Source organism: Grosmannia clavigera, assembly GCF_000143105.1.
Source record: "Grosmannia clavigera kw1407 unplaced genomic scaffold GCSC_108, whole genome shotgun sequence".
NCBI lineage: Eukaryota > Fungi > Ascomycota > Sordariomycetes > Ophiostomatales > Ophiostomataceae > Leptographium > Leptographium clavigerum.
Window position 1 is genome coordinate 1,712,256 of NW_014040837.1, and position 12,129 is coordinate 1,724,384.

At 49.1% G+C, this 12,129-nt stretch overlaps 4 protein-coding genes across 4 annotated transcripts; all 4 read left to right on the forward strand.

Annotated features, from left to right (window-relative positions):
• Window positions 1-1,413: 1,413 nt before the first annotated feature.
• Window positions 1,414-3,351, forward strand: CMQ_6823 (aaa family ATPase; the record flags this gene model as incomplete). The annotated part of the gene is made up of 1 exon (XM_014320509.1): window positions 1,414-3,351. The coding sequence occupies one exon, from the start codon at window positions 1,414-1,416 to the stop codon at window positions 3,349-3,351; it is 1,938 nt and encodes a 645-aa protein (XP_014175984.1).
• A 1,060-nt stretch (window positions 3,352-4,411) lies between these two features.
• CMQ_6838 (uncharacterized protein) lies at window positions 4,412-5,302 on the forward strand (the record flags this gene model as incomplete). The annotated part of the gene is made up of 1 exon (XM_014320524.1): window positions 4,412-5,302. One exon carries the CDS (start codon window positions 4,412-4,414, stop codon window positions 5,300-5,302), a length of 891 nt encoding a protein of 296 aa, XP_014175999.1.
• A 740-nt stretch (window positions 5,303-6,042) lies between these two features.
• CMQ_6822 (uncharacterized protein) lies at window positions 6,043-7,410 on the forward strand (the record flags this gene model as incomplete). Its single annotated transcript, XM_014320508.1, has 1 exon — window positions 6,043-7,410. One exon carries the CDS (start codon window positions 6,043-6,045, stop codon window positions 7,408-7,410), a length of 1,368 nt encoding a protein of 455 aa, XP_014175983.1.
• A 1,618-nt stretch (window positions 7,411-9,028) lies between these two features.
• On the forward strand, window positions 9,029-10,581 carry CMQ_6977 (uncharacterized protein; the record flags this gene model as incomplete). The annotated part of the gene is made up of 3 exons (XM_014320663.1): window positions 9,029-9,539; window positions 9,594-10,056; window positions 10,224-10,581. 3 exons carry the CDS (start codon window positions 9,029-9,031, stop codon window positions 10,579-10,581), a joined length of 1,332 nt encoding a protein of 443 aa, XP_014176138.1.
• Between the last annotated feature and the right edge of the window lie 1,548 nt (window positions 10,582-12,129).

Genomic DNA, 12,129 nt, shown 5'->3' on the forward strand with positions numbered 1-12,129 from the left:
GGAAATACTCCGTGATACGTCCGTAATACGGAGCAAACGAACAATAAGACTAGTCAAAGCTCTCACGAACGTCCTTAATGCCACTGAAAAATTTGAGATCACGTAACTAAAAAGTGCGTAACCAAGCAAAGAAAATCCAAGATGTAAGATACCAAGTCCCTCTGCGCCTGTATGCATGTCAGTCTCTACGCCAGTCCCTGCGCCAGTCCCTGTGCCAGTCTCAGCACTACCAATCAGCACAAAGACTAGCGAAGGTAGGCGAGAGCTTTTAATGCAATTAAGGAGGGTATAACATTGTACGGAGTACTCCGTATTACAACGTATATTATTTACTTGTGCTACGCCCCACCTAAATGTCTACAAAAACGTAACCATCATAGTACGCGTTTCACGATGTAAGATACGATACAGAGTACGTCGTACGGAGTACGCAAATTATGTAGTGGGGCGTAGCACGAGTATTAACTTACTTGCACGTATTCCGTATTCTACCGTCTGTAATCCGTAACCGCCTATATATGTAAGTCACGTACGCCCACGTATGTATCTTATAGCAAATTCGACTGTGAGTGACCCCGACCATTCCCACAAAAGCTGAGTCGACCATTGTGGGTCTATTTGTGGATCGTTTCAATTAGTAATCCCTACCAAGAAACTTACTGCCTTAGGCTTGTCCTCCACGTCTTATACTGTGTTAAAGAGAGGTACAAGCCTGCAAAGGCGGTGTGCTGGGTGTAGCGTACGGTGGAAAGATATATGCAACCTATAGCTTTTAGTGCCTAGACTAGCCTATCTTATAAAGGCCTTTATACACGTCGGCATAGCTTAGAAGTATATTTTGCTAGGCGAGTACCTGGCAGAAAAATTCTGCCGAATTGTTTTATTCCTTTATACTACTCCGTACCTCTAACAGAGTACATTGACGAGCCTAAGGCATAAACTTTTGTGATGATCATTAAGTGAAAAAAAGACCCACAATGGTCGGCCTGGCTTTTGTGGGAATGGTCGGATTGTCTGTAGACACCGACCGTGAGCAATTTCCAGTAAACAATTGATATTAGTCAGAAACTGTCCGCTTTTATAGGTCATGTGATGGCTAGTTTTGGCGTTATTAAGCGACAACTTTTTCAGCGGCATAAAGGGACTATACAGAGTACTGGTAGAGCACGTGAACATCTATGTCGTATAGCGGCTCATTGCTGGCAGCTTCTGTGGCGGCGGGATTTTTATTAGCGCGTCTTCTCCTCATCTCGTAAACTCACGCGTCTTCGAATACTAGCATTCAGGTACCTTTAAATATACTGCCAGTAAACAGCATTACACGACCTCAAGAGCTCTCGAAATGAAGCCTTGGCCTCGGCGTTCCCTTTTTCAAATGTGAACGGAACGATTTTGACGACAAGCACGCGAACCATGTTTCCCTTCCAACCAGGGGCACCGTCCTCGCAGGGACAACCGTCACAGTCCTCGGCACCTGTATTCCGGTCGCTCGGATCCGCGTCTGTCGTTGATTGCCCAATCTGTGGCATGCACGTTCGATCGATCGAAATCAACGCACACCTAGACGCCGGATGCGTAACACATACCATTGAGAAGAGCCCTGCAAACACCTTCAGCACAAACCGGGCTACAGCCGGACCAAAACGCCCAACACCGCCACCCAGTTCGCCGGCTTCGTCTTCTCAGAAACGTGCTGCGTCCAGCTTCTTCCAGGCGCCAATGGCGAAGCGCCAAACTACTGCCGATGGAGCAGGTGATATCAACAGCAAGTCAGGGCCTCAAATAACTATTCAACAGCAGCATGCCTCGTCGAAGGCACATACCGCAGGGGTCAAGCGCAGTTTCGACGAGGGACCTGGCTATGGCTCGTCGGTTGACACGGCAAACGGAACGTCGAATGACACACCAGCGTCGGCACGGGGACAATCAGAGCTTCCAAAGGCTGCAAACGACGCATATATCATGGCAGCTCAAGGTCCGGCTGCCAAACGCTCGCGCATAAACCGGGCGGCACCATTAGCTGAGCGCATGCGTCCGCAGGACTTGGACGACGTATTTGGGCAGGAGCTGGTTGGCCCGAACGGCGTTCTGCGAGCACTTATTGAGGCAGACCGGGTGCCTTCCATGATCTTATGGGGCGGCTCCGGTACAGGCAAGACTACGATTGCACGATGCATCGCACAGCAAGTAGGCAGCCGCTTTGTCGAGATGAATGCAACGAATAGTGGTGGGATTTCAGAGTGCAAGAAGCTGTTTCAAGATGCATCAAATGAGCTGGCGCTGACGGGACGCAAGACCATACTATTTTGCGACGAAATTCACCGCTTTACGAAGGCTCAGCAGGACGTATTTCTGAAACCGGTCGAGGCAGGCACAATCACGCTGATTGGGGCTACAACTGAAAATCCATCATTTCGCATCGTGACTGCTCTCCTTTCACGGTGCCGGACGTTCACTCTAGCTCCACTTGCCACAGAAGATGTTCGGTGCATACTAGAGCGTGCCGTTCTTCAGGAGACTGGTATCCCGGCCAGCGATAACAACCAGGGGTCACCGAACGAGACTGATATTTCTGAAGAGACGAAGAAGTTAACTTTCGCTCTTTCCCCTCTAATTGACCGTGAGCTGCTGGGCTACTTGGCTGCTTTTGCTGATGGCGACGCCCGGGCGGCTCTCAATCTATTAGAGCTGGCTATGTCAATCGCAGCACGTCCTCGGGAAGTTGATAAAAACACGGGGAAAATCACGCTGTGTACAAAAGAGGACCTTAAATCTGCGTTAACCAAGACGTTGGTATACGATCGTGCTGGGGACCAGCACTACGATACCATTTCTGCCTTCCACAAGTCAGTGCGGGGATCTGATCCGGATGCGACACTCTACTACTTGGCCAGGATGCTGCAATCAGGTGAAGACCCGCTGTTCATTGCGCGGCGGATGGTCGTCATTGCGTCTGAGGACGTCGGTCTAGCCGATAGCACATTACTGTCGCTGGCAACATCTGCATATACGGCAACCCAGCAAATCGGCATGCCAGAAGCTCGCATCCCGCTTGCTCATTGTGCAGTGGCTCTCGCACTGGCACCTAAAAGCACACGGGCATACCGTGGGTTAAACAATGCGTACGCGGCATTAAGGGAACCTGGCGTCGCATCGCTGCCGATTCCTGTACATCTCCGCAACGCACCCACTCGGCTGATGAAAGATATGGGCTACGGAAAGGAGTATAAATATAATCCAAACTATTTGGATGGACGGGTGAAACAGGACTACCTTCCGGACCAGCTACTGGATCGCACATTTTTGGAAACCCGAGACTTGGGAACTGCAATAGACCCGGATTTGGAGTAAAAAGCAAATACAGGCACCAAAATGTTCATTTTGTTAGCTTGGAGGTCATATTCATATTTGGCATGTTTTACAGCCTTGCGCACACTTGGAACTTCTTACAAAGAATATAAATAAATTAAACATTGGCAGCACATTCCTTACCGTCATACAGTTCAGGCGCATGTCTGCCCGAGAATCATGTTGTTTGTTAAAGTTTATTGTTATAATGTAAAATCAGCTGTGCTAGGACGTTATTAAATGGCCATGTGGAAAGTGTCGAATGGACCAGGCCACAAATGGGAGGGGCGTGCACGATTATGCCGTGTGATCGATGGAAGACTACATATACTGTGTGGCGCATAGGGCTATTTAATACGTGTTTTCATGCAGGTCGGCGTACCTAACAATAACAATACACACACGCTCACTGGTCACCCATAATTTGACAGAAAGAGATGGAAGCGAATAACCCAGTACTCCGTACTCCGTACTCCACGGGGTATTTATCGATAAATAGGCCTAGACTCTGATGTTTCACAGAGATTCACTTGTTTGAGTCGACGTAGAGCCACCGCTTCGAGTTGAAGCTTCCACATAGTTTTTATTGTAGTTTGAATTTTGATTAACTCGATAATTACTGGCTCTCATACTACGTAAATGGAATTTTTCGAGAGTCATCGCCTCTCGCATTTATGCGTATTCGTTACGGAGTACGGAGTAGTGGCGAGAGGATAGGACGGATTTGATGTGGCGACTGGTGGGGCGAGCGCATGCTCAGCCCTGTGGCTGGGGGATGACGTATGCCACTGGCTATCATCTCCTACTACTACTCCGTACTCTTCTTGTAATCGTGAAACATACTTTTGCGCGCTATCTACCCGCTCAAAACATCTACCTCTCTACGCGTGACCTCGGCGATCTAAACTGCCTTTCATATTCTTACTCCTTCCGGGGCTTAATCACGTCTTTCGAGCATTCCTTTCTGATGGAGAGGAGACCTTCCAGAGCTGATTCCGTAGCTCCAACAAGGCCGACCATCAGCAATAATCACAACAATGGGCAGATGAATCAAACCCCTCCCATGCTTCTCCTCGACAATACCAATGTGCTGGCCGTGCCCGATGTCCCACCACCATCTTACGAAGAGGCCACCGGTATCTTGCCCCCTGCCACATCGCCTGTCTGCCCACCGGCATCCGATGCTGCAAGGGCTGGTCTCGTTAGACATGAAGAGAAACCGACGTCGCCGATGCGGCTGGCGACCGGTAGACGATCCCAAATACAACCTGCACCTGGTTCCATCCCCACCGGCCGCCAGTTTCCCCCTACCTTCAACCTCTACGGCGGTAATTTGACAAACCTCTACACATTGGGCGAGCATCAGCAGACACCGCTCTATGCTGTAAACATTCGAGCCAGCTGGGGTAATCCAGGCCCAACGGTAGCTCTACATAACGGGCCAAGCACACGGGCACCGCTACTGGCTGGTGTAGATTTTTCAAACGTCACGGATCAAATGTCGGCTACATTGCCGCCTCCAATCTCCTATAGGGGAGGTTTAACCGCCGTCCGGCTTGAGGTTGTTTACGGATGGTCACATACCTATCAGTTCGTCATGGAAGTGGGCACAGACCGGCTCAACATACACAATGAAGCTTTTGAATGGCGGCATAGCTCCGGGAGTGCGATTGCTGCTCTGGGCGGTGCCCACGATGGCTGGAAGCTGGTGCGCATGTGCACAGCCACATTAGGACCCAGACAGCCGCGCTGTGCGCCGGCGTTCCTCACATCGGATGGGCGCGAGGTGGTGGCGATTTGGTCAGACGCGTTAATGAGCCTTACGAAGCAGTTGAAGTTCTCGTTTTGCGGCACGGGCTTGTCAGGTTTGTTGGGTGAGAGGTGGGCCGTCATGGCGGTTATGAGCGCTTTAGCGATCTGGGAGAAAGAGCTGGGCAACCAAGCTAGACGGTAATTGCTTGCAGATCAATTGTCGTATCCAAATTGATTGTACTGTAGCCGTATTTTCAAGCCCTCAGTCCCCCCTCTATTTCGTCGGCAAGGACAGAGTGCCCATACTGCGTAATTAGCCACTCACACATTTCATCACTTTCACCTGTAAGATACTTATTTATCACAAGATACCCCCAATCTAGCGTTAATGCCTAGCGACTGCATGTAAATACAGTGTAAAACGCCATAGTACTCGTAAAGCCCTCAATTTCAAGCCGAATATAAGCTACATAGACGTTCTCATCGCCATCGCCTTATATGGCAAAGTAAGATATCTTACTTCTTGATCACGACAGTTACACAGTTTTCACACTGATGTTTCCACCCTTAGGCGGAGTATTCTGCCGTCTGTGACCGCCTACAATATCGCCTCAACGTCGTATAATTTGGGACCCCGGGTGATCATAACCCGCTGTGACTGCTTAAATAGTCACGTAGGCTTACGGAGTGTACATATTTGAAAATCCGACCCGCGCACCTATAAATTCCCTTTACTGTGTATAACCAACAAGCACAGCCATGGCTCGACGCGTTTCTCTGTGCACATGCCTATGCTGCGCGGCCATATGGACCCGATCCAATTTCAACAGTGTCGTACACATACTGCCCAAACCGGCTGCCCAAGCAATTTTCTACTCAACCAACAACTTTCCGAAGTCCAATACTTTTAGCCCTGCAGATGGGGAAAATACGCAAGGAGCAATGTCCCGACGGCTAGAAGATGCCACGGAAGACATTATTTTGACGGGAGGTCAAGCAGGACGACGTGCGCTTGAAGATGCTGGGTTCAGCGAAGAGCTTAAAAGTCGACTTCTGGTCAAAATTGCTGATGCGCAAATGCGGTCGGAGCACAAGCATTCTACAGACAGAGGCCTGATGGGAATAGCGGCGGCGACACCATGGACTGGTGAGGAACCTGCAGCAGACACGGTGCTGCGAATGCTCGACGACTCGCATAGGCCGTTACCGACAAAAATACGAGGCAAAGTCAACGTTTCGGGTCCTTCTTCGGACCTACGCTTCGGGAGACTCTCGACTCAAAGTTCCAGAGAGCGGATTGCGCTAGTCCGAGATAAAGTGGCGGCCTACGCAGGACTTGAAGGAGACGCAGATAAGGGACTTAGTGAAAGAGAACGAGAAGCTATGCGCCAGGAATTTCGGGATCGGTTTACACCGGATGCACGCGCTATGCCCACTAACATATCGGGCCTAGCAGCATTGGCCAACGAGCGCATAGAAAACGCAATTGCCCGCGGACAGTTTCGAAACATCCCACGAGGTCCAGGGATAAACAGCGACAGCTGTGCTGACAAACCGTTCATTGACACAACAGAATACATACTGAATAAGATGATACAACGGCAGGATATAGTTCCACCGTGGATTGAAAAACAACAGGAGTTGATGCGTGCTGCAAAGATGTTCCGGGTGCGCTTACGAAATGACTGGAGACGCCATGCAACACGATCCATTACCGAGCTGGGCGGATCACTGCAGGAACAAATGGCCCGAGCCAATGCCTATGCACTGGCAGAGCAGGCTAACAACCCTCGGCTTCGCGACACAGAGCAGATCTCTGTCCCTACGAACACTACTGATGACCTAGTAATGGTCAAGTTCCGAGAATTGCCGTTGCAAAAAGATGGGGCTAGAAAGGCCAATGAAGCAGAAACGGATGTGACTATTGATGAAGCGCAAGGGTTTCCATCTCGCGACAGCCAATGGGTGGCCATCGAGAGATCTTATATGGAGTTGAAAGTAAAAAACCTCAACGTCCTGATCCGCTCCTACAATTTGATGGCTCCGGAACTGGCCAGGAAACCATACTTTTCGTTGGACCGTGAACTTCGTACATGCTTTGCCGATGTCGCTCCAAGCCTAGCTGATACTATCCGTGATCGTGCTGCGCGACCACATGACCTTGCGTTGGCAGCTAAAAAGCAAGACACACCTGGCCGGCCTTTTCTTGACTGGTTCGTTGGACAGGGAAGTACCGCACGGGTGCATGAATCGACGTCCCCCAACTATGGGCTGAAGGAGATGTGGCGAGACCTTTGGAAAAAACGCTGAAAAAGTCAAGATTTGATAGAACGTTGTTGTTGGGCTTAGATAGGACAAGCAGCACGACTTCGCAGACTCCAACACAGCTGGTGCATGAAAACGCTCAAGACCGGCGATTTTAGAGATTGATTGACGACTAGTTGTAACTAGACGGTGTTTTAAACGTACAGTAAACCACTTGCCGTACGCCGTACTCGACAATTCAGAACATTATCAAGCAGTGATAAACGGGATAAGATTGTGGCATCTATCTATCGTTAAATTACACTTACGTCATTATAAGAGTCGTTGATGTCGGGGAGCTTGCCGCTGCGTTACAAGAAAGTTTGAATACCAAGTTTTGGTATAGATGTATCGCCAGTGACACCACTTACGGTGACGCGTTCGTCTAGTGACCCGTTTAGTGCGACAGGACGTAAGTGCTGCCTGTGAGGTCTTAAACATAAAATTGTCGAGTTCATACCCGTACACTAGTCTCTCAGCATAGAAATCAACCCTGAGTTATTGTAGTATATTGGGCGATCACTCGTTATAGTTACATTCTTAACTAATATTTTTGAAGTAGGGTTGTGCTTGCATGTAAGCATAGCTGTAAAGTGGTACATATTACCGAAGAACTCAAAGAGGTTAGATATGCTGTGAACTGGGAGGATGACGATGATCTTCTTTGGCGTCTCTAGTGAAAATGGGCTGCTCTGGAGTAAGCTATGAGATGCAAACAAAGATCATCACTCATCTTGTTCTCCTCCGTACTCAAAACTGCTGTCTTAAGCTACAGTTTGACCCTTTTGACTTGGTTGAGAGAAGCAAACATTATCGAGTTGTCTAGACTACACCTTTACTGTTGCATAGCCGGTACGCGATGCTATGTAGGTCTAAAGTTGTAGTGCACCATGCAATCTTTCACTGAGGGGGCTAGAGGTAGGCTTGACGGCTGATAACAGAAGATTACTACCGCCAAGAAATTGATATCGTTATCGTTTTCTTCCTTGTTCAGTCACTGGAAATGCGTATGTTATAGTGCTTGTCTAGACTATATTTTGCATTTGGAGGCGGTGGTCATATTCATAATTGCATGAGGCTGCTGCTTCCTATTATTATTGTAGCGAGCAGTTCGTTTTAATGACTCAAGACAACGGAACTAAACCCAGATACATACTGGCTTTAGTCATGAACTCGCCACAAGCTGCAGTCTACTACCGAACGGGTTTTTGTGGATAATTCCAATTGGGCAGTTGGAATCGAATATGTGATAATTTTATTTGCTGTTGCGGATGTCGTTCGATGTAGTGTGATCGGGACATGACAATCGTTCTTCAGGACTCTCGGCGTTTGCAATGAGGAGCTACGGATACTTTTTACTGGATGGGATTGGCACGCAATTATGAGCAGTCGTGATTAGGTTCATCGGGTAGATTAGCCATATCGAGTTAGTATATCCGCCTTAAGATTTCCTGCGTTTGCACGCTTCTGTTTAAAGCATTCAAACCCGGCAGCAATGCCTGGGCAATAGACGGCGTTTGGGCGTATATCGGTATAGCGCCAGAGTGCAGACTATTATCGTTTACTGTTCCTGTTGAATATACCGACCCCATCCAGAACAAGCAGAGATACCTCAGCCGCCAAGATGTTTACACCAGTCGGTTTTCCGACTTCAACGATCGCAGCTGCGATTTTGACCTTGTTTCTTTCGTGTACATGTCTGCTCTACCTTGCTAGGTTGATTGCAGGCTCATCCAGGAGATACTCATACCGATTTTCTCAAAGCGTACGACCAGTTCAGGAGAAAGCCGGCGCGGGCAACTCGGACCAGCCGAATTATGAGGCTGTATTCCCTCCTTCTCAACGGCAGACCCTGACCGGACTAGACACAAGATTTACCGGGATTAAGGCTATTGATCTGTCCACGCTACCAAGGAGCAGTCTCGTGAAGCTGCAAGACGATTACCGCAATGCAAAGCCAACACAGTTTATTTTCAGCGGATTTAAGATTCACGACATCCGTCAATTGGGTAGCTTTCCAGACTACGCAATTTTGTCCGGCGTCCCACCGCCGGCACCGCTGAAATCGTTCAACATCGAAAAGGCACTACCACGACCGTACCGTCCATTCCGATGGCCGTATCATCAGACTATGTGTGAGTGAATTGTGGCCCGAAAGCGTCTCTACAGATATGCTAAGACTATGCCAGCTCTGACGAAACTGGATCCGGATTTTTGGATTGAGCTAGAAAGTTCGTACCGTGAACGGATAGCACAACGGGAGAAGCTTTTTGCGGAACATGGAAGCAACGTTCTTGCCGCTTTGCCGGGCTCAGAGCTGGCCTGCATCGAGCTCATGGAGATGGTCTTACAGTTTATATGTACACGGTACCCTAATGAGTTTCGAGTGGAAAACGGGGTTCTAGTGAACAACATTCTGAAGACTCGAACGCACCTGTCAACTACGCCAGCCCTGGAAGTGCTTTTGCACAATGTGCCTGAAGATTTCGCTATTGTGTTGCGTGATGAGGAGACAGGGCGTTACGTTCTTCGTGCAGGGATGGTGTGCTCTTCCGTGGGCTGGAAACTCAGTGAAAAGGTTGGTCTGGGGCTGCCAGGAATACACAAGTATGTCCCGGACTACAAAGAGAAAATGGAGTTCAGTATGGATCGGTACGTGAGAGTTTCGGCTGTTTTTGCAGTTGGATCTTGAAGCCTAATTTCGTTTCTAGTTTCTTTACTAAGATGCCGACAAACAAACCCATTCAAAGAGGGTCTTGGGGACTAGAAGTCGGCCAGCCCCTTTTTTTGCCCTCGGAACATCCAGATTTTGCACATAGAGAGTCTCAAAACCCGAAGCTACAACCTAAAGACATCAACCTCCGTGTTGACTGGCAAACTCTACGGCGACTGCCTCTTTCTGGCGGTGTGGTATTTAACTTCAAGGCACTCTTCACACCCTTGTCTGAGCTCGAAAATGAGCCTTACGTCCCATCTCTTTTACTCACCGTTCTTCGTGGCGGAAAAGAAAACTTGATGAGGTACAAAGGTACATGGCACGTGGAACACATTGCAAAGCCGACGCTGGAAAAATACAAGCAGTTTCAGATCAGCAGTGGGATGATAGAGGATAACTGGGAGCCGCAGTCGCTCCCCGAGCAGCCCTTTTTCAGGGGCTGGGAAAAGAAGTGGGCCTAAAAGGACATAACTAACATATAAGTTTGTGCCTCGCTTCTTCGATATAACATAATATAAACATTGTATCTTACTTGGATGCGTCGTGTGATCCATGGTGAGCACAATGTATGAGTAAAACAAGTGCGCGTATCCTCAAGTGCGCATGTGACCCTGGTCGTGATAAGCCGGAGTATATGTCAATAGGTGGAGGACGCGAAGGGATTTGAAAGCCCACAGGGCTTACACGCGGCGTTGTAACGGAATTATGTCGGGGAATAAATTTCATGCTGGCGAATGGGAAGACATTTGCTTCTCCCTGACATTCCGGAATGCCATTGACAACCCCTCTTCTCGGCCAGGCTCATAGATAAGCCCCACCAACTATGACCGACTAGCCCACACCTCGCCCTCCTTTTCGTCGGTTCCTACGGCGTGCTCCAGGGGATAAAAACACCTTTGAGTACAAAGGCATATAATGAGAGTTGCCACCCCAGACTTTTACTCTTGATCCCAAACGACCGGATCAACAACCGAACATATTTTTCTTTCCAGAGAGTTATTCATATCTGCCCGAATTCGTTGGCAGCGTTGTCGGTTCGGCCAATGGCGGATATCGCTGACGAATCATAAACCGACTAGTTCTTATCAGTTACGACACCGCTTCTGTTGCAAGCCACCCCTCCTTTCTACTGGGCGACAGCTATAACGCATTCATCTGAATGCCGGCATTGCTCACCAGCTTCGGAAACCTTCCTGCCTATCAACATGCTTGTCTCGGGGCCTGGCTGCCCGGAAGTCGTCTCGTCAAACCCTTGATCGATTCCTGACATTCAATGGTGCCTCCAAAGAGCCCTACATTGGCATATAGAGCTGGTCTCCCTACACGGTCAAAAGATGGATGCCTCACCTGCAAAGCCAAACATGTACGTTTACTTTCCAACGAGAAGGACGGGAAGAACGAGAAGGGCGGGGACCAGGGGGTGCAAGAAACTGCTGCCGATGTCGCGCACCTGAGTTCACGATAAGAAATTTTGGTGACTAACAAGTTCTACGCATCCAGCTTAAATGCGACGAGACGAGACCCGCTTGTTTGAGATGCTCGCAAAAGGGAATTCAGTGCGGTGGCTACTGGCAAGGCATACGGTGGTCGTTCAAGCACCAGCCGAATCTTGCGTCTCTTGCGTCTCATGCATCTATAGTGCAGCGTCAATCATCCTCAAGCTCGCGAAAAGCTGCCGACAGACAGCCACAGAATCCAGCTGCCACCACGCACCAAAAATATGACGCATCAACAACGCCCCCTAGAGATGACATTCGCAGCAAGCCTTTTGAGGGACAGGATTCGCGGTATTCGTCACCTGCTGATGAGGAACTCAGAATGGGCAGCGGTGCTCGGCGGGATGAGCTAGAGTTGGGCAATTCCTCCGAACTGATTCTGCGTGGGAGAGCTACTACACTGAGCGGCGTTCCCGCAATAGCAAGTGGCGAGTTGTTCGACAAATCGTCTGCCTTCATCATCAATTGGTTTGAGAATGTCTGTCCGGCATGGTCCGGATTTGACTCCAGCTC